The 22,446-nt window shown below is 47.3% G+C and overlaps 1 protein-coding gene and 1 pseudogene across 1 annotated transcript; one reads left to right on the plus strand and one right to left on the minus strand.

Annotated features, from left to right (window-relative positions):
- On the plus strand, positions 1-1,837 carry LOC109762040 (polygalacturonase). Its single transcript, XM_020320855.4, has 4 exons — positions 1-653; positions 738-1,027; positions 1,112-1,340; positions 1,430-1,837. The coding sequence occupies exons 1-4, from the start codon at positions 222-224 to the stop codon at positions 1,679-1,681; spliced, it is 1,203 nt and encodes a 400-aa protein (XP_020176444.1). The 5' UTR covers positions 1-221; the 3' UTR covers positions 1,682-1,837.
- Positions 1,838-2,973: 1,136 nt separating this feature from the next.
- Positions 2,974-22,446, minus strand: part of LOC109762086 (uncharacterized) — a 40,344-nt pseudogene continuing 20,871 nt past the window's right edge.

Here is a 22,446-nt window from a genome sequence, read left to right on the forward strand (position 1 = left end):
GGACCCAATCTTACAAGTGATCACTCCAGAAACACTACAAGGCACGAAACTCTTGTCCTGCACAAAAGCCACGTACTCATCAACCATGTTGCTTAACACAACTCCCGAGCTGCCGGCAATCCAATCCACCAACAACCTGCAAAGTTGCAAGTCACGAGCCCGATGCTCTGTGGACACACGCATCTCCGGCCACGCGCAGACCCACGAGACGCCACCGCCCGATGCCGCCACGCCGTACCAGCCTCGCTCTCCTCGCCCACCTGTGCGTGTCACTTGCCGCCGCGGCGTCCTACAGCGTCGTCGACTACGGCGCCGTGGCCGACGGCCGGACGGACTGCGCGGGGGCGTTCCTCCGCGCGTGGGCCGCGGCGTGCGGCGCGGAAGGCGAGGGCCCGGCCGCGGTGGTCGTGCCGGCAGGCGAGTTCCTGGTGTCCAGGGCGAGGTTCAGTGGGCCGTGCCGGAGCGGCGCGGTGGGCGTGAACATCGCGGGCACGGTGCTCGCGCCCGTGCCGTACGCCGGCGTGCAGCTCTGGATCGTGTTCCAGAACGTGTACGGGGTGTCCGTCGTCGGTGGCACGCTCGACGGCAGGGGCCAGGCGTACTGGGCGTGCCGGAGAGCCGGCGGCGGCTCCTCTTGCCCCGCCTCCACCAGGGTCAGTACGAGCTTTTCTTTCAGAAAAAGAGCGAGCCGAGAGATAATACATGAACCCAAATGATTTGGGGATGCTCCGCCGCAGTCGTTGACGATCTACCGGTCGAGGAACGTGGTGATCCAAGGCCTGACGTCGGTGAACAGCGCGGGCATCCACGTCACCGTCCAGGCGAGCACCGGCGTGGCGATAGTGGACACGGTGGTGTCGGCGCCGGGGGACAGCCCCAACACGGACGGCATCCACGTCAAGCAGTCGAGCGACGTCACCATCCGGAACGCTGTCATCGGCACCGGCGACGACTGCATCTCCATGGTCGAGGGCTCGTCGGACGTCTGGATTCAGGGCGTCACGTGCGGCCCGGGGCACGGCATCAGGCGAGTGACGAGGTCCAACCCTGTCCATCCATTGCTGATAAGTGTCTAATCTGTTCCGTGCTGTGGTGTATATGCCATTGACAGTATTGGGAGCCTGGGTGACACGCCGGAGCAGGTGGCCGTGCGGAACATCACCGTGAAGGCTGTGACGCTCGCCGGGACGACCAACGGGCTGCGGATCAAGTCGTGGGCGAAGGCCAACAGCGGGCTCGTCGACGGCGTCGCCTTCTCCGACGTGGTCATGAGGAACGTCCGGAACCCGATCATCGTCGACCAGAACTACTGCCCCGGCAACTTCAGCTGCCCCACCGAGGTGTCGTACCCGTCCATGATCACACTCTTGTCAACACTGCATTTTCAGGGAGGGAGCTCTGCTGACACAGTGTGCTATGTTACTTTCAGGGTTCGGGGATCAAGATCACCAATGTGTCATACACGAACGTCGAGGGGACGTCTGCGACGCCGGTGGCGGTGCGGTTCGACTGCAGCCCGAGCCGGCCGTGCACCGGTATCACCATGCGGAACGTCTGGCTGGGCTACGGGGAGCGGCGGCGGGCGGCCGAGTCGTTCTGCCGGAACGCGCATGGGGTCGCGTATGGACAGGTTGTTCCGCCGAGTTGCCTGGCCGACCAGGAAATGTTTTTCTACAAGTGAGATGACCAAACGAAACACAGTAGTACGTACGTATTATTGTTGTTGGATACGACACGCTATGTCATGGTTGATATCATGTCCCATGCCTAGGATTCAAAATTTCAAAACTGCTACACTATATTACCTTTAGTCCTCCATACCGTTTTAGTCGAAAAACGTCTCATATTTCGTACGAAGGTAAAAGTATATAGAAGTACAGAAGTATACAAAATACCTAGGCCTCCCTACACCTAGGATCGTATGAAAGAAAAAAAATCCCAGCCAATAATGATAGATTTCTCCTGCAAAAAAGTATAAATAAATAAATAATAGATCCAATAAGGGTGTCTCCAACAGATCACCAAACCGACGTCATCAAATGTGCACGTGTCTGCGGACAACTGGTAGGCGTATGCCACATTCCTTATTTTTGGATTGTGGGTTGTGACTGACAATGGATTAGGTGAACATGGGTTGTGAGGAGAAGTGGCCCAACTAACAGTGGGTCAGAAGGACCGTCCGAACTCTCCTATAGCCACCCTCCTGATTTGCGGATGATATGTGGGATTTCAAACGTCGACTGGCCCGAACCAATTTGATGATCAACACTAGATGATTAAAAGTATGTGGACCGCCCGGTATGGACATTTATGGCCGTTTTGGTGATTTACGCTGGAGATGGCCTAATGCGGATCATCAAATGGACGCCCTTGGTGACAAGGGTTGATGAGAAGGTGCACCACCATGAATTCAGTTTTCAGTTTTCAACACTTCTTTTCACCTCTCGTATACTGCCCATATCAAATGTAGTTTCCGCCAAGGCAAATGTAGTATCCGCCAAATGGAATATTTGATAGCTAGTTTAAACAAAGTGGAATATACTATCAAATGTAGTTTCCGCCAAAAAGCTTGATTTTTTAACAAAGTGGCTACCGCCTAAACATACTATGAGCTTTCAAAGCCTTCCGCCAAATAAAAAAGATTAGCAGCCGCTTTCCGCCATCTGGATGGAAAGAGGACCCATGGTAGCTTTTGGTTCGTCACTTGGATGTCCCGACTCCTGCAAAGGCCTTTTTGTTTGTCTCTAGTTTGCGGAAAAATAAACGTCCGGACCGTCAAACGGACCGAAGGTAGTCGATGACTATTCACAGCTATCACACATACACATGGCATACAAAAAAGTTGTTGGAGCAGTAGGAAATCACTCCACCCGCCAGGTTCCATTTATTCGAATTGGGGTGGGGAGCCAGAAGAAGTACAGCAATCCACCTTCAGTTCTCCCAGGAAGTCCAACATCAGAGGCTCAATATAATTCAACTGAGCACCACTTGGATCCGTCCCGTCGAACAGCCGATGGCATCGAGAACGGCGAGTCTCTCCTCGTCGCACCACGCCGTCTGCTGGCTCACCACCTCCCAGTCGCAGCAGGGCCCCTTGTCCTCCACGCGTCCATGCTTGAGCAGAGCGACACGCCGCAGCGCCGTGGATGCCTCCACGGCGAACCTCACAAGGTGCATCTGTCTCTCCGTCCTCTGGAAGCCAATGAAAACCAGCTCCTTCAAATGGCGATGGCGCGAAGCCGAGGTCTCCCCAGGTATCTCCTCCTGACTCGGCTCGTCTTCGCCATGGGAGACATGCACATAAAGGCTCTCAAGTAACGGCGCTGCCTCGATGAGCAGGCGTGGCCATGAGGCGTCCCATGAGGAAGGCACATCGGCGACGAGCAGCCTTCTCAGGCACGGCATTATTTCGGAGAAGGGATTCGTGGGCATGATCCACATCTCTGGCCCAGTGAACCGCAAGACGAGATCCTTTACAGTGCTGGCGCACCAGAAGAAGAGCACGAGCACCAGAATCAAGCAATCTCGATGGAAACGGTTTTTTTTTTTTAAGAAAAGGAGGATGACCCCCGGTCTCTGCATCTGGGAAATGCATACGGCCACTTTATTGATTATTTTCGAGGACCTTACAAAGTATTACAACAATATGCCTGAATCCATCATCTTGACAACATATGCCGCTACTCCTATCCATACGATGAAGGGGTGCTAGCTGAGCCACTCAGACCACTCACCTAAGCCTAACATCAAAAGCCGGAAGCCCCAGCCGAGCCACATACCGGGTCTGGGGCACAATCCGGTCAGACGCACTCGTGTGTCGTCGTCGCCATCTTCCACAGGTCCGTCTTCAGATCATATTGAGGCATCTACCTTGTCTGGCCACTCAGCCATCGACGTCACCATGACGCCAGACAGCTACCTCCTCCTGCGCGAGTCCATCCCGCGCATCGGACGCCGAGCCTCCACAACACCATGCCGCCGATAACCGCCGCCATCAATGTGTGAGATGAAGCACCGCTCCGCCGAGTCCGGCAGGGCTGCTGAAGACCAAGCACCGTGGAAGGACTCCGAGGCAGAGCACATAGGAGGCAGAGCGCCAACGCACCGCCACCAGACGAACTCCGACCACGCCACCAACCGCCGCCAAGCAACCAAAGCATCACATCCACCCCAAGCTCACCACGAACGACACCCCCAAGAGGGTGACGACGCCCGGAGCGCCGCTGTCGCTCGATCCGGCAAGGATTTGGGCTTTCGCCCGGCATACGAGCTGGGTGGAAGAAGGAGGGGAAGGAGGCAACCTGGACGGCACCTACAAGAAGGGTACGGCGCCCTCGGGCGTCGCCGCCGTCGTGGCCAGCACTGCTGGCCTCGGATTTCTCCGGAGCCACCTCCCACCTCCAGCCGCCAAACAGGTACAACTCCGGCGACAAAGGCCGCCCAAAGCAGGACCATCGGAGGCAGCCCTGGTTGAAGTAGACGGAGGCCTTCAGATCTGGATCGGGCGCCGCCGAGACGCCCGCACCACAGCCGCCACCTGCCGCCGCCTCGCCGCCCCCGCGGCCGAGGAAGAACGGCCAGCACCAACAAGCACCGGTCACCGCAGACCCGGCGTCGATCCACCAGCCGAGGCCGCCGCCACGGATCCAAAGCCCCCCGAGGAAGAACGGGGCGGCCAGATCCTCGCCGCCACCTTCACCGGCGGCCGAGCGGCGAGCCGGCGGCCACCTCCGGTGGCGACGAGGGAGAGGAGAGGTGGGGGAGAGGGCCGGCGGCGGGCTAGGGTTACGCCGCCCGAGTCGCCCCTGCGGGAGCGACGCGGGGGCCAGAGGAGTTTTTCCCCCTTCACATAACAGGTTCGCCTCGCATACTGCTGATCAATGATGGAAACGGTTTAGGGCAGATAAACTGCCACCTTCCAGTTGAAGGAAATATGCCCTAGAGGCAATAATAAAGTTATTATTTATTTCCTTATATCATGATAAATGTTTATTATTCATGCTAGAATTGTATTAACCGGAAACATAATACTTGTGTGAATACATAGACAAATAGAGTGTCACTAGTATGCCTCTACTTGACTAGCTCGTTGATCAAAGATGGTTATGTTTAGTTGTCATTTGATTAACGGGATCACATCATTAGGAGAATGATGTGATTGACTTGACCCATTCCGTTAGCTCAGCACACGATCGTTTAGTATGTTCCTAATGCTTTCTTCATGACTTATACATGTTCCTATGACTATGATTTTATGCAACTCCCGTTTACCGGAGGAACACTTTGTGTGCTACCAAACGTCACAACGTAACTGGGTGATTATAAAGGTGCTTTACAGGTGTCTCAGTAGGTACTTGTTGGGTTGGCGTATTTCGAGATTAGGATTTGTCACTCCGATTGTCGGAGAGGTATCTCTGGGCCCACTCGGTAATGCACATCACTATAAGCCTTGCAAGCATAGCAACTAATGAGCTAATTGCGGGATGATGTATTACGGAACGATTAAAGAGACTTGCCGGTAACGAGATTGAACTAGGTATTGAGATACCGACGATCGAATCTCGGGCAAGTAACATACCGATGACAAAGGGAACAACGTATGTTGTTATGCGGTCTGACCGATAAAGATCTTCGTAAAATATGTGGGAGCCAATATGAGCATCCAGGTTCCGCTATTGGTTATTGACCGGAGACGTGTCTCGGTCATGTCTACATAGTTCTCCAACCCGTAGGGTCCGCACGCTTAAAGTTAGATGACGGTTATATTATGAGTTTATGTGTTTTGATGTATCGAAGGAGTTCGGAGTCCCGGATGAGATCAGGGACATTACGAGGAGTCTCGAAATGGCCGAGACGTAAAGATCGATATATTGGACGACTATATTCGGACTTCGGAAAGGTTCCGAGTGATTCGGGTATTTATCGGAGTACCGGAGAGTTACGGGAATGCGCCGGGGAGAAGTATTGGGCCTTACTGTGCCATACGGGAATAGAGGAGAGAGGCCAAAAGGAAGGAGGTGCACACCCCCCCTCTGGTCCGAATTGGACAAGGGGTGCAGCCCCCTTTTCCTTCTCCCTCTCCCCCTCTTTCCTTCTCTCCTACTCCAACAAGGAAAGGAGGAGTCCTACTCCCGGTGGGAGTAGGACTCCCCCCTTGGCGCGCCCTCCTCCTAGGCCGGCCGCCTTCCCCCTTGCTCCTTTATATACGGGGGCAGGGGGGCACCCCAAAGACACAACAATTGATCGTTTGATCTTTTAGCCGTGTGCGGTGCCCCCTCCACCATAGTCCACCTCGATAATACTGTAGCGGTGCTTAGGCGAAGCCCTGCGTCGGTAGAACATCATCATCGTCACCACGCCGTCGTGCTGACGAAACTCTCCCTCAACACTCGGCTGGATCGGAGTTCGAGGGACGTCATCGGGCTGAACGTGTGCGGAACTCGGAGGTGCCGTGCGTTCGGTACTTGATCGGTCGGATCGTGAAGACGTACGACTACATCAACCGCGTTGTGTTAAACGCTTCCGCTTTCGGTCTACGAGGGTACGTGGAAAACACTCTCCCCTCTCGTTGCTATGCATCACCATGATCTTGCGTGTGCGTAGGAAATTTTTGAAATTACTACGTTCCCCAACAGTGGCATCCGAGCCTGGTTTTATGCGTAGATGTCATATGCACGAGTAGAACACAAGTGAGTTGTGGGCGATATAAGTCATACTGCTTACCAGCATGTCACACTTTGGTTCGGCGGTATTGTTGGATGAAGCGGCCCGGACCGACATTACGCGTACGCTTACGCGAGACTGGTTTTACCGCCGTGCTATGCACACAGGTGACTAGCGGGTATCAGTTTCTCCAACTTTAGTTGAACTGAGTGTGGCTACGCCCGGTCCTTGCGAAGGTTAAGACAGCACCAACTTGACAAACTATCGTTGTGGTTTTGATGCGTAGGTGAAAACGGTTCTTGCTAAGCCCGTAGCAGCCACGTAAAACTTGCAACAACAAAGTAGAGGGCGTCTAACTTGTTATTGGAGGGCATGTTGTGATGTGATATGGTCAATACAAGATGCTAAATTTTATTGTATGAGATGATCATGTTTTGTAACAGAGTTATCGGCAACTGGCAGGAGCCATATGGTTGTCGCTTTATTGTATGCAATGCAATCGCCATGTAATGCTTTACTTTATCACTAAGCGGTAGTGATAGTCGTAGAAGCATAAGATTGGCGAGACGACAATGATGCTACGATGAAAATCAAGGTGTCGCGCCGGTGACGATGGTGATCATGACGATGCTTCGGAGATGGAGATCACAAGCACAAGATGATGATGGCCATATCATATCACTTATATTGATTGCATGTGATGTTTATCTTTTATGCATCTTATCTTGCTTTGATTGACGGTAGCATTATAAGATGATCCCTCACTAAATTATCAAAGTATAAGTGTTCTCCCTGAGTATGCACCGTTGCGAAAGTTCTTCGTGCTGAGACACCACGTGATGATCGGGTTTGATAGGCTCTACGTTCAAATACAACGGGTGCAAAACAGTTGCACACGCGGAATACTCAGGTTAAGCTTGACGAGCCTAGCATATAACAGATATGGCCTCGGAACACGGAGACCGAAAGGTCGAGCGTGAATCATATAGTAGATATGATCAACATAGTGGTGTTCACCGTTGAAATTACTCCATCTCACGTGATGATCGGACATGGTTTAGTTGATATGGATCACGTGATCACTTAGAGGATTAGAGGGATGTCTATCTAAGTGGGAGTTCTTAAGTAATATGATTAATTGAACTTAAATTTATCATGAACTTAGTCCTGATAGTATTTTGCAAATTATGTTGTAGATCAATAGCTCGCGTTGTTGCTTCCCTGTGTTTATTTTTGATATGTTCCTAGAGAAAACTAAGTTGAAAGATGATAGTAGCAATGATGCGGACTGGGTCCGTGATCTGAGGTTTATCCTCCTTGCTGCATAGAAGAATTATGTCCTTGATGCACCGCTAGGTGACAGACCTATTGCAGGGGCAAATGCTGACGTTATGAACGTTTGGCTAGCTCAATATGATGACTACTTGATAGTTTAGTGCACCATGCTTAACGGCTTAGAATCGGGACTTCAAAGACGTTTTGAACGTCATGGACCATATGAGATGTTCCAGGAGTTGAAGTTAATATTTCAAGCAAATACCCGAGTTGAGAGATATGAAGTCTCCAACAAGTTCTATAGCTAAAAGATGGAGGAGAATAGCTCAAGCAGTGAGCATGTGCTCAGATTGTCTGGGTACTACAATCGCTTGAATCATGTGGGAGTTAATCTTCCAGATAAAATAGTGATTGACAGAATTCTCTAGTCACCATCACCAAGTTAGTAGAACTTCGTGATGAACTATAGTATGCAAGGGATGACGAAAGTAATTCCCGAGCTCTTCGCGATGCTGAAATCGACGAAGGTAGAAATCAAGAAAAAGCATCAAGTGTTGATGGTTAACAAGACCACTAGTTTCAAGAAAAGGGCAAAGGGATAGAAGGGGAACTTCAAGAAGAACGGCAAGCAAGTTACTGCTCAAGTGAAGAAGCCCAAGTCTGGACCTAAGCCTGAGACTAAGTGCTTCTACTGCAAAGAGACTGGTCACTGGAAGCGGAACTGCCCCAAGTATTTGGTGGATAAGAAGGATGGCAAAAGTGAACAAAGGTATATTTGATATACAGATTATTGATGTGTATTTTACTAGTGTTCGTAGCAACCCCTCGGTATTTGATACTGGTTCAGTTGCTAAAGAGTAGTAACTCGAAACGGGAGTTGCATAATGAACAGAAACTAGTTAAGGATGAAGTGACGATGTGTATTGGAAGTGGTTCCAAGATTGATATGATCATCATCGCACACTCCCTATACTTTCGGGATTAGTGTTGAACCTAAATAAGTGTTATTTGGTGTTTGCGTTGAGCATGAATATGATTTGATCATGTTTATTGCAATACGGTTATTCATTTAAGTTAGAGAATAATTGTTGTTCTATTTACATGAATAAAACCTTCAATGGTCATACACCCAATGAAAATGGTTTGTTGGATCTTGATTGTAGTGATACACATATTCATAATATTGAAGCCAAAAGATGCAAAGTTAATAATGATAGTCCAACTTATTTGTGGCACTGCCGTTTAGGTCATATTGGTGTAAAGCGCATGAAGAAACTCCATGCTGATGGGCTTTGGAATCACTTGATTATGAATCACTTTATGCTTGCGAACCATGCCTTATGGGCAAGATGACTAAGACTCCGTTCTCCAGAACAATGGAGTGAGCAACTGACTTATTGGAAATAATACATACTGATGTATGCGATCCGATGAGTGTTGAGGCTCGCGGCGGGTATCGTTATTTTCTGACCTTCACAGATGATTTGAGCAGATATGGGTATATCTACTTGATGAAACATAAGTCTGAAGCATTTGAAAAGTTCAAAGAATTTCAGAGTGAAGTGGAAAATCATCGTGACAAGAAAATAAGGTTTCTACGATCTGATCGCGGAGACAAATATTTGAGTTACGAGTTTGGTCTTCAATTAAAACAAATATGGAATAGTTTCACAAATTTGTGCCACTTGGAACATCACAGCATAATGGTGTGTCCGAACGTCATAACCGTACTTTATTGGATATAGTGCGATCTATGATGTTTCTTACCGATTTACCACTATAGTTTTGGGGTTATGCATTAAAGACAGCTGCATTCACGTAAAAAAAGGGCACCATCTAAATCCGTTTGATACGACACCGTATGAACTGTGGTTTGGCAAGAAACCAAAGTTGTCGTTTCAAAGTTTGGGGTTGTGATGCTTATGTGAAAAAGTTTCATCCTGATAAGCTCAAACCTAAATCGGAGAAATGTGTCTTCATAGGATACCCAAAGGAGACAGTTGGGTACACCTTCTATCACAGATCCGAAGGCAAGGCATTTGTTGCTAAGAATGGATCCTTTCTAGAGAAGGAGTTTCTCTCGAAAGAAGTGAGTGGGAGGAAAGTAGAACTTGATGAGGTAACTGTACCTTCTCCCAAATTGGAAAGTAGTTCATCACTGAAATCAGTTCCAGTGATGCTTACACCAATTAGTGAGGAAGTTAATGATGATGATCATGAAGCTTCGGATCAAGTTACTACCGAACCTCATAGGTCAACCAGAATGAGATCCGCACCAGAGTGGTACGGTAATCCTGTTCTGGAGGTCATGTTACTTGACCATGACGAACCTATGAACTATGAGGAAGCGATGATGAGCCCAGATTCCGCAAACATGGCTTGAGGCCATGAAATCTGAGATGGGATCCATGTATGAGAACAAAGTATGGACTTTGATTGACTTGCCCAATGATCGGCGAGCCATTGAGATTAAATGGATCTTCAAGAGGAAGACGGGCGCTGATAGTAGTGTTACTATCTACAAAGCTAGAATTGTCGCAAAAGGTTTTCGACAAGTTCAAGGTGTTGACTACGATGAGAGTTTCTCACTCGTATCTATGCTTAAGTCTGTCCGAATCATGTTAGCAATTGCCGCATTTTATGAAATCTGGCAAATGGATAAACAAAACTGCATTCCTTAATGGATTTATTAAAAAAGAGTTGTATATGATGCAACCAGAAGGTTTTGTCAATCCTAAAGGTGCTAACAAAATATGCAAGCTCCAGCGATCCATCTATGGACTGGTGCAAGCATCTCAGAGTTGGAATATACGCTTTGATAAGTTGATCAAAGCATATAGTTTTATACAGACTTGCGGTGACGCTTGTATTTACAAGAAAGTGAGTGGGAGCACTACAACATTTCTGATAAGTATATGTGAATGACATATTGTTGATCAGAAATAATGTAGAATTATTCTGCAAAGCATAAAGGATTGTTTGAAAGGAATTTTTCAAAGAAAGACCTCGGTGAAGCTGCTTACATATTGAGCATCAAGATCTATAGAGATAGATCAAGACGCTTGATAAGTTTTTTCAATGAGTACATACCTTGACAAGATTTTGAAGTAGTTCAAAATGGAACAGTCAAAGAAAGAGTTTTTGCCTGTGTTACAAGGTGTGAAACTGAGTAAGACTCAAAGCCCGACCACGGCAGAAGATAGAAAGAGAATTAAAGTCATTCCCTATGCCTCAGCCATAGGTTCTATAAAGTATGCCATGCTGTGTACCAGATCTATTGTATACCCTACACTAATTTTGGCAAGGGAGTACAATAGTGATCTAGGAGTAGATCACTGGACAGCGGTCAAAATTATCCTTAATGGAATAAGGATATGTTTCTCGATTATGGAGGTGACAAAAAGGTTCATCGTAAAGGGTTACGTCGATGCAAGTTTTGACACTGATTTAGATGACTCTAAGTCTCAATCTGGATACATATTGAAAGTGGGAGCAATTAGCTAGAGTAGCTCCGTGCAGAGCATTGTTGACATAGAAATTTGCAAAATACATACGGATCTGAATGTGACAGACCCATAGACTAAACTTCTCTCACAAGCAAAACATGATCACACCTTAGTGCTCTTTGGGTGTTAATCACATAGCGATGTGAACTAGATTATTGACTCTAGTAAACCCTTTGGGTATTGGTCACATGATGATGTGAACTATGGGTGTTAATCACATGGTGATGTGAACTATTGGTGTTAAATCACATGGCGATGTGAACTAGATTATTGACTCTAGTGCAAGTGGGAGACTGAAGGAAATATGCCCTAGAGGCAATAATAAAGTTATTATTTATTTCCTTATATCATGATAAATGTTTATTATTCATGCTAGAATTGTATTAACCGGAAACATAATATTTGTGTGAATACATAGACAAACAGAGTGTCACTAGTATGCCTCTACTTGACTAGCTCGTTGATCAAAGATGGTTATGTTTCCTAGCCATAGACATGAGTTGTCATTTGATTAACGGGATCACATCATTAGGAGAATGATGTGATTGACTTGACCCATTCCGTTAGCTCAGCACACGATCATTTAGTATGTTGCTAATGCTTTCTTCATGACTTATACATGTTCCTATGACTATGATATTATGCAACTCCCGTTTACCGGAGGAACACTTTGTGTGCTACCAAATGTCACAACGTAACTGGGTGATTATAAAGGTGCTCTACAGGTGTCTCCGTAGGTACTTGTTGGGTTGGCGTATTTCGAGATTAGGATTTGTCACTCCGATTGTCGGAGAGGTATCTCTGGGCCCACTCGGTAATGCACATCACTATAAGCCTTGCAAGCATTGCAACTAATGAGCTAATTGCGGGATGATGTATTACGGAATGAGTAAAGAGACTTGCCGGTAACGAGATTGAACTAGGTATTGAGATACCGACGATCGAATCTCGGGCAAGTAACATACCGATGACAAAGGGAACAACGTATGTTGTTATGCGGTCTGACCGATAAAGATCTTCGTAGAATATGTGGGAGCCAATATGAGCATCCAGGTTCCGCTATTGGTTATTGACCGGAGACGTGTCTCAGTCATGTCTACATAGTTCTCGAACCCGTAGGGTCCGCACGCTTAAAGTTAGATGACGGTTATATTATGAGTTTATGTGTTTTGATGTACCGAAGGAGTTCGGAGTCCCGGATGAGATCAGGGACATTACGAGGAGTCTCGAAATGGCCGAGATGTAAAGATCAATATATTGGACGACTATATTCGGACTTCGGAAAGGTTCCGAGTGATTCGGGTATTTATCGGAGTACCGGAGAGTTACGGGAATTCGCCGGGGAGAAGTATTGGGCCTTATTGGGCCATACGGGAATAGAGGAGAGAGGCCAAAAGGAAGGAGGCGCGCACCCCCCCTCTGGTCCGAATTGGACAAGGGGTGCAGCCCCCTTTTCCTTCTCCCTCTCCCCCTCTTTCCTTCTCTCCTACTCCAACAAGGAAAGGAGGAGTCCTACTCCCGGTGGGAGTAGGACTCCCCCCTTGCGCGCCCTCCTCCTAGGCCGGCCGCCTTCCCCCTTGCTCCTTTATATACGGGGGCAGGGGGGCACCCCAAAGACACAACAATTGATCGTTTGATCTTTTAGCCGTGTGCGGTGCCCCCCTCCACCATAGTCCACCTCGATAAAACTGTAGCGGTGCTTAGGCGAAGCCCTGCGTCGGTAGAACATCATCATCGTCACCACGCCGTCGTGCTGACGAAACTCTCCCTCAACACTCGGCTGGATCGGAGTTCGAGGGACGTCATCGGGCTGAACGTGTGCTGAACTCGGAGGTGCCGTGCGTTCGGTACTTGATCGGTTGGATCATGAAGACGTACGACTACATCAACCGCGTTGTGTTAAACGCTTCCGCTTTCGGTCTACGAGGGTACGTGGACAACACTCTCCCCTCTCGTTGCTATGCATCACCATGATCTTGCGTGTGCTTAGGAAATTTTTGAAATTACTACGTTCCCCAACACTAGTCGGTCAACCGAGCAGGCAAGGCTCATGCGCGCAAGACACGGGACGGCGGCGAAGGAGCGAAGCAGCACGCAACCGTGCAGGCTGGCGAGGCTCTCGAGCTTCGGGAGAGACTGGACCTCGACCACCATGTGCTCGCCGTCGACTACAAGCTCCCGGATTTCCGATTCAGGCGCGTCCAGGACCACCCTGCCGGTTCTTATCTTGAGCTTGCATGATAGGAGGTGTAGCACTTGCAGCTGTGGGCAGTCAGCGACCACTGCCTCGTATGCGGCCGGCGGCGTGGGAGCCGGCAGGTCTCGCAGGACGAGCATGGTGTGCGTGTTGAATCCCCGGAGCGGCGGGGGCAAGCAGTTGGCAAGCTTGAGGCTTCGCAGTCGGGACTCGCCGGGCTTCCTGATGATGAGGCCAAGAGGGAAGCTGTAGGCCGGCGGCTCCGGATATGCGATCGGCCCTGTCGGCGTGGCAACAACCTCCAGATCTCGGACGCCCCAGGAATCGACGGCGTCCACCACCATGCGGTTGATGCAGGACGAGGTGCTATAGGCCAAGACCTCGAGCGACAGCCTCTCCACGCGCCGCCGAGCTTGGCTGGCTAGGAGGCCCTTGGCCGAGCGTGTAAGGTTCCAGCTACAATCATGGCGAGATCTAGGTTTCTGTTAGCTTTAGCTGTCCACCCAACCACCCTCACAGCGAATTCAAATTACAAGCTCTCTCTCAAGCCAGGCCGAAGCCGCCGTCCTCCTTCCTGTTCTCTCTCTAAGCGCTAGCGGTATTTAAACTGTCGAACGTTACACCCCGCTTCAGCGGGTCCAGTCTGGGCCTGCAAGCCACTGGGAAGGCTTACGCGCACGAATGGGCCGGTCCGTCGGCCCGTTACTTGATTCGTCTGGTTCCCGCTTCTCGCCAGGTCCATCATCACTGTCGACGCCCTGGCTGCTGACATCCCCCCTCTCTTGAAACGGCTTGTCCCCAAGCCGGTGCTCGTGGAGACGCCTGGTGCAGAGCGTCTCTATCTTCCCACGTCGGTCCAGAGCATGAAGATCCGCTCCATTCCACCAAGACCTGGGCAATAGAACGGTTGTTCTTGCGGAGAATTCGTTGTTGCAGCACACGAACAGGTACTTGGATGTTGAGATCAGATGGAGGCAGGGACTGCTGAACTGCATGCTTGGGAGAAATAAACTGTTTAAGTTGAGAAACATGGAAGACTGGATGCACCTTACTATCAGGAGGTAGATCCAATCGATAGGCCACTTCACCGATGCGCTCCACAATTGGGAATGGCCCAAAATAACGAAAGGACAACTTGTTGTTGGATCTTGAAGCAACTGATGTTTGCACATACGGCTGAAGTTTCAGGAAAACCATGTCACCAACAGCAAAGACTCTGTCTGTGCGCTTTTTATCAGCCTGAACTTTCATTCTTTGTTGAGTTCTGAGCAAGTGCTGTCTGACAGTATCCTGTACCACAATCCTGGAGTCCAACCACTGCTGCATATCTTGAGGAGCAATAGTATCAGAAGGAGAAATCCCAAAGTATCTGGGTTCATGACCATACAACACCGTAAATGGAGATTTTCCCAAAGAAGAGTGCCAGTTGGTGTTGTACCAAAACTCACAGAGTGAAATCCATTTGCTCCATTTCCTGGGGTGAGCAGATATAAAGCATCTGAGATAACACTCAATCTGTTGATTAACTCTCTCAGTTTGACCATCAGTCTCAGGGTGATAAGCAGTACTCATATTTAAGGTTGTCCTAGTCCTTTTTGTAAGAATTTGCCAGAACTGACTAGTAAAGACAGGATCTCTGTCAGAGACAATGAACAAGGGCATTCCATGCAATCTGTAGATATTATCCAAGAAAAGTTCAGCAATCTTAACATCATTGTAGGGGTGTTTAACTGGAATAAAGTGGCCATATTTGGTGAACTTATCAATCACCACCATAATGCAGTCAAAGTGATCAGAAGGAGGCAGACCAGAAATAAAATCCATAGTTACTGTTTCCCAGGCTTTATTAGGAACTGGAAGAGGTGACAGTAAGCCAGGGTAGTTGACCCTCTCAGGTTTGGCCTTCTGACAAATCAGGCAAGACTGTACAAACTCCTTGATGAAGGTTTTCATACCAGACTATTTGAACAATGCATGGATTCTTTTGTAAGTAACAGGGAATCCAGAATGACCTCCAAAGGTGTAGCATGAAAAGCATGACATATCTTTGCTTGAAGTTGAACATCACTCCCAATCCAGATGCAATTTTTGTATCTGAGTAAGCCTTTAGTTAGGGAGAAGGATGGTCTAGATGTTGGTTGAACAAAGAGCTGTTGCAAGAGCTCTTGGGCTTTAGGATCTTGTCCATAGCTGTCCATGATTTCCTGCAACCATGTAGGTTGAGCATAAGAAACAATCATCACTTGTGAAGAGGGATGAGGTCTTCTAGAGAGAGCATCTGCAGCAGAGTTATCAGTGCCCTTCTTATACACAATTCTGTAGTTAAGTCCCAACAATTTAATGAAAACTTTCTGCTGCCATGGGGTGTGCAATCTTTGATCTGTCAGGCGAGTGAGACTTTTCTGATCAGTCTTAATAACAAACTCTTGGAATTGCAAATAAGGTCTCCAATGTTCCACAGCAAGTAGGATGGCCATGTATTCCTTCTCATACACAGACAAACCTCTGTTTTTGGGTCCCAATGCATTACTAACAAATGCCAGCGAATGACCCTTTTGCATCAATACTGCTCCTATCCCATACTCACAGGCATCAGTCTCCAGCACAAAGGGCAGTGAGAAATCAGGTAATGCCAGTACAGGAGCTTGAATTAGGGCCTGCTTCAAGGTTTCAAAAGCAGTAGCTGCAGCTGGTGTCCAAATGAACAGTGTTCCTTTCTTCAACAAATCAGTCAATGGTCTGCTAATAATCCCATAGTTCTTAATGAACTTCCTATAATAGCCAGTGAGACCAAGAAAACCTCTTATCTCCTTCACATTAGCTGGAGTAGGCCAGTTCTCCACAGCCAAGATTTTAGATGGATCTGTAGAAACTCCCTTTTCACTGATAATGTGACCCAGGTAAGCCACTTGCTGTTGAGCAAATGAACATTTACTCAGCTTGACCTTCCAATGTTTTTCTTGCAATGTAGAAAGCACTTTTTCCACATGCACCAAATGTTCCTTCAAAGTTTTGATGAAAACCAAGATATCATCAAAGAACACTAGGACAAACTCTCTTAATGCAGGCAGGTCAGAATTCATAGCCCCCTAAAAGGTGCCTGGAGCTTCAGATAGCCCAAAACCCATAACTAAGAATTCATAGTGGCCCATATGAGTTTGGAATGCAGTTTTGAATTCCTCACCAGGAGCCAGTCTGATTTGATGATACCCTGCCCTCAAATCCAATTTAGTAAACCAGCATGCTCCATGCAACTCATCCAACAATTAATCTATTACAGGAATGGGGAATTTGCCCTTCATTGTTATGGCATTCAGATGTCTGTAATCAACCACCATTCACCATGTTCCAACCTTTCTCTTGGCCATAAGCACAGGGGAGGAAAAAGGACTTCTGCTAAGTCTAATCATACCGTTCTTCAATAGTTCCTGAACTTGCTTTTCCATTTCAATTTTCAAATGAGGAGCCACTCTGTAAGGTCTAAAAGCCACTGGTGTTGCTCCAGGGATTAAAGGTATAGTATGATCATACTTTCTTCTAGGAGGTAGCCCTTTAGGTTCTTCAAAGACAACAGAAAACTTCTGTAACAGTGCTTGCACTTCAGGTATATGTTTACTGTCCTCACTACCTTCTGCACTGACCAGCTCAACACTCATAACTGTATAGGTGCAATTATCTGGCAGTTCTCCCTGTAATTGTTGGTTAACGTAGTAATTTCAAAAAAAATCCTACGCACACGCAAGATCATGGTGATGCATAGCAACGAGAGGGGAGAGTGTTGTCCACGTACCCTCGTAGACTGAAAGCGGAAGCGTTAGCACAACGCGGTTGATGTAGTCGTACGTCTTCACGATCCGACCGATCAAGTACCGAACGCATGGCACCTCCGAGTTCAGCACACGTTCAGCCCGATGACGTCCCTCGAACTCCAATCCAGCCGAGTGTTGAGGGAGAGTTTCGTCAGCACGACGGCGTGGTGACGATGATGATGTTCTACCGACGCAAGGCTTCGCCTAAGCACCGCTACAGTATTGTCGAGGTGGACTATGGGGAGGGGGGCACCGCACACGGCTAAAAGATCAAGCGATCAATTGTTGTTGTTTCTAGGGTGCCCCCTGCCCCCGTATATAAAGGAGCAAGGGGGGAGGTGCGGCCGTCCAGGAGGAGGCGCGCCAGGAGGAGTCCTACTCCCACCGGGAGTAGGACTCCCTCCCTTCCTTGTTGGACTAGGAGAGGAGAGGGAAGGAGAGAGGGGGAAAGGAAAGGGGGGCGCCGCCCCTCCTCCTTGTCCAATTCGGACTTGGGGGGGAGGGGCACGCGGCTGCCCCTTGGCCTCCTCTCCTCTTCCACCAATTGGGCCCATGAGGCCCAATAGCCTCCGGGGGGGTTCCGGTAACCCCCCGGTACTCCGGTATATATCCGATAACCCCCGGAACCATTCCGGTGTCCGAATATAGTCATCCAATATATCAATCTTCATGTCTCGACCATTTCGAGACGCCTCGTCATGTCCGTGATCACATCCGGGACTCCGAACAACCTTCGGTACATCAAAACATATAAACTCGTAATATAACTGTCATCGAAACGTGAAGCGTGCGGATCCTACGGGTTCGAGAACTATGTAGACATGACCGAGACACGTCTCCGGTCAATAACCAATAGCGGAACCTGGATGCTCATATTGGCTCCTACATATTCTACGAAGATCTTTATCGGTCAGACCGCATAACAACATACGTTGTTCCCTTTGTCATCGGTATGTTACTTGCCCGAGATTCGATCGTCGGTATCTCAATACCTAGTTCAATCTCGTTACCGGCAAGTCTCTTTACTCGTTCCATAATACATCATCCCACAACTAACTCATTAGTTGCAATGCTTGCAAGGCTTAAGTGATGTGCATTACCGAGAGGGCCCAGAGATACCTCTCCGACAATCGGAGTGACAAATCCTAATCTCGAAATACGCCAACCCAACAAGTAGCTTCGGAGACACCTGTAGAGCACCTTTATAATCACACAGTTACGTTGTGACGTTTGGTAGCACACAAAGTGTTCCTCCGGTAAACGGGAGTTGCATAATCTCATAGTCATAGGAACATGTATAAGTCACGAAGAAAGCAATAGCAACATACTAAACGATCGAGTGCTAAGCTAACGGAATGGGTCAAGTCAATCACATCATTCTCCTAATGATGTGATCCCGTTAATCAAATGACAACTCATGTCTATGGCCAGGAAACATAACCATCTTTGATCAACGAGCTAGTCAAGTAGAGGCATACTAGTGACACTCTGTTTGTCTATGTATTCACACAAGTATTATGTTTCCGGTTAATACCATTCTAGCATGAATAATAAACATTTATCATGATATAAGGAAATAAATAATAACTTTATTATTGCCTATAGGGCATATTTCCTTCAGTCTCCCACTTGCACTAGAGTCAATAATTTAGATTCACAGTAATGATTCTAACACCCATGGAGCCTTGGTGCTGATCATGTTTTGCTCGTGGAAGATGCTTAGTCAACGGGTCTGCAACATTCAGTTCCGTATGTATCTTGCAAATTTCTATGTCTCCCACCTGGACTAAATCCCGGATGGAATTGAAGCGTCTCTTGATGTGCTTGGTTCTGTTGTGAAATCTGGATTCCTTCACCAAGGCAATTGCACCAGTATTGTCACAAAAGATTTCATTGGACCCGATGCACTAGGTATGACACCGAGATCGGATATGAACTCCTTCATCTAGACTCCTTCATTTGCTGCTTCCGAAGGAGCTATGTACTCCGCTTCACATGTAGATCCCGCCACGACGCTTTGTTTAGAACTGCACCAACTGACAGCTCCACCGTTCAATGTAAACACGTATCCGGTTTGCGATTTAGAATCGTCCGGATCAGTGTCAAAGCTTGCATCAACATAACCATTTACGATGAGCTCTTTGTCACCTCCATAAACGAGAAACATATCCTTAGTCCTTTTCAGGTATTTCAGGATGTTCTTGACCGCTGTCCAGTGATCCACTCCTGGATTATTTTGGTACCTCCCTGCTAAACTTATAGCAAGGCACACATCAGGTCTGGTACACAGCATTGCATACATGATAGAGCCTATGGCTGAAGCATAGGGAACATCTTTCATCTTCTCTCTTTCTTCTGCAGTGGTCGGGCATTGAGTCTTACTCAACTTCACACCTTGTAACACAGGCAAGAACCCTTTCTTTGCTTGATCCATTTTGAAATTCTTCAAAACTTTGTCAAGGTATGTGCTTTGTGAAAGTCCAATTAAGCGTCTTGATCTATCTCTATAGATCTTGATGCCCAATATATACGCAGCTTCACCGAGGTCTTTCATTGAAAAACTCTTATTCAAGTATCCCTTTATGCTATTCAGAAATTCTATATCATTTCCAATCAGCAATATGTCATCCACATATAATATTAGAAATGCTACAGAGCTCCCACTCACTTTCTTGTAAATACAGGCTTCTCCAAAAGTCTGTACAAAACCAAATGCTTTGATCACACTATCAAAGCATTTATTCCAACTCTGAGAGGCTTGCACCAGTCCATAAATAGATCGCTGGAGCTTGCACACTTTGTTAGCTCCCTTTGTATCGACAAAACCTTCCGGTTGCATCATATACAACTCTTCTTCCAGAAATCCATTTAGGAATGCAGTTTTGACATCCATTTGCTAAATTTCATAATCATAAAATGCGGCAATTGCTAACATGATTCGGACAGACTTAAGCATCGCTACGGGTGAGAAGGTCTCATCGTAGTCAATCCCTTGAACTTGTCCAAACATTTTGCAACAAGTCGAGCTTTATAGATAGTAACATTACCGTCAGCGTCAGTCTTCTTCTTGAAGATCCATTTATTCTCAATTGCTTGCCGATCATCGGGCAAGTCAACCAAAGTCCACACTTTGTTCTCATACATGGATCCCATCTCAGATTTCATGGCCTCAAGCCATTTCGTAGAATCTGGGCTCACCATCGCTTCTTCATAGTTCGTAGGTTCGTCATGGTCTAGTAGCATAACCTCCAGAATAGGATTACCGTACCACTCTGGTGCGGATCTTACTCTGGTTGACCTACGAGGTTCAGTAACAACTTGATCTGAAGTTCCATGATCATCATCATTAACTTCCTCACTAATTGGTGTAGGGGTCACAGAAATCAGTTTCTATGATGAACTACTTTCCAATAAGGGAGCAGGTACAATTACCTCATCAAGTTCTACTTTCCTCCCACTCACTTCTTTCGAGAGAAACTCCTTCTCCAGAAAGATTCCGAATTTAGTAACAAAAGTCTTGCCTTCGGATCTGTGATAGAAGGTGTACCCAACAGTCTCCTTTGGGTATCCTATGAAGACACATTTCTCTGATTTGGGTTCGAGCTTATCAGGTTGAAGCTTTTTCACATAAGCATTGCAGCCCCAAACTTTAAGAAACGACAACTTTGGTTTCTTGCCAAACCATAGTACATAAGGCATCATCTCAACGGATTTTGATGGTGCCCTATTTAATGTGAATGCGGCCGTCTCTAAAGCATAACCCCAAAACGTTAGTCGTAAATCAGTAAGAGACATCATAGATCGCACCATATCTAGTAGAGTACGATTACGACGTTCGGACACACCATTACGCTGTGGTGTTCCGGGTGGCGTGAGTTGCGAAACTATTCCGCATTGTTTCAAATGAAGACCAAACTCATAACTCAAATATTCTCCTCCACGATCAGATCGTAGAAACTTTATTTTCTTTTTTACGATGATTTTCAACTTCACTCTGAAATTCTTTGAACTTTTCAAATGTTTCAGACTTATGTTTCATTAAGTAGATATACCCATATCTGCTTAAATCATCTGTGAAGATGAGAAAATAATGATATCCGCCACGAGCCTCAACATTCATCGGACCACATACATCTGTATGTATGATTTCCAACAAATCTGTTGCTCTCTCCATAGTTCCGGAGAACGGCGTTTTAGTCATCTTGCCCATGAGGCACGGTTCACAAGTACCAAGTGATTCATAATCAAGTGGTTCCAAAAGTCCATCAGTATGGAGTTTCTTCATGCGCTTTACACCGATATGACCTAAACGGCAGTGCCACAAATAAGTTGCACTATCATTATCAACTCTGCATCTTTTGGCTTCAATATTATGAATATGTGTATCACTACTATCGAGATTCAACAAAAATAGACCACTCTTCAAGGGTGCATGACCATAAAAGATATTATTCATATAAATAGAACAACCATTATTCTCTGATTTAAATGAATAACCGTCTCGCATCAAACAAGATCCAGATATAATGTTCATGCTTAACGCTGGCACCAAATAACAATTATTTAGGTCTAAAACTAATCCGGAAGGTAGATGTAGAGGTAGCGTGCCGACCACGATCACATCGACTTTGGAACCATTTCCCACGCGCATCGTCACCTCGTCCTTAGACAATCTTCGCTTAATCCGTAGCCCCTGTTTCGAGTTGCAAATATTAGCAACAGAACCAGTATCAAATACCCAGGTGCTACTGCGAGCATTAGTAAGGTACACATCAATAATATGTATATCACATATACCTTTGTTCACCTTGCCATCCTTCTTATCCGCCAAATACTTGGGGCAGTTCCGCTTCCAGTGACCAGTCTGCTTGCAGTAGAAGCACTCAGTCTCAGGCTTAGGTCGAGACTTGGGTTTCTTCTCCTGAGCAGCAACTTGCTTGCTGTTCTTCTTGAAGTTCCCCTTCTTCTTCCATTTGCCCTTTTTCTTGAAACTGGT

This window comes from Aegilops tauschii, chromosome 4, assembly GCF_002575655.3.
Source record: "Aegilops tauschii subsp. strangulata cultivar AL8/78 chromosome 4, Aet v6.0, whole genome shotgun sequence".
Classification (NCBI taxonomy): Eukaryota; Viridiplantae; Streptophyta; class Magnoliopsida; order Poales; family Poaceae; genus Aegilops; species Aegilops tauschii.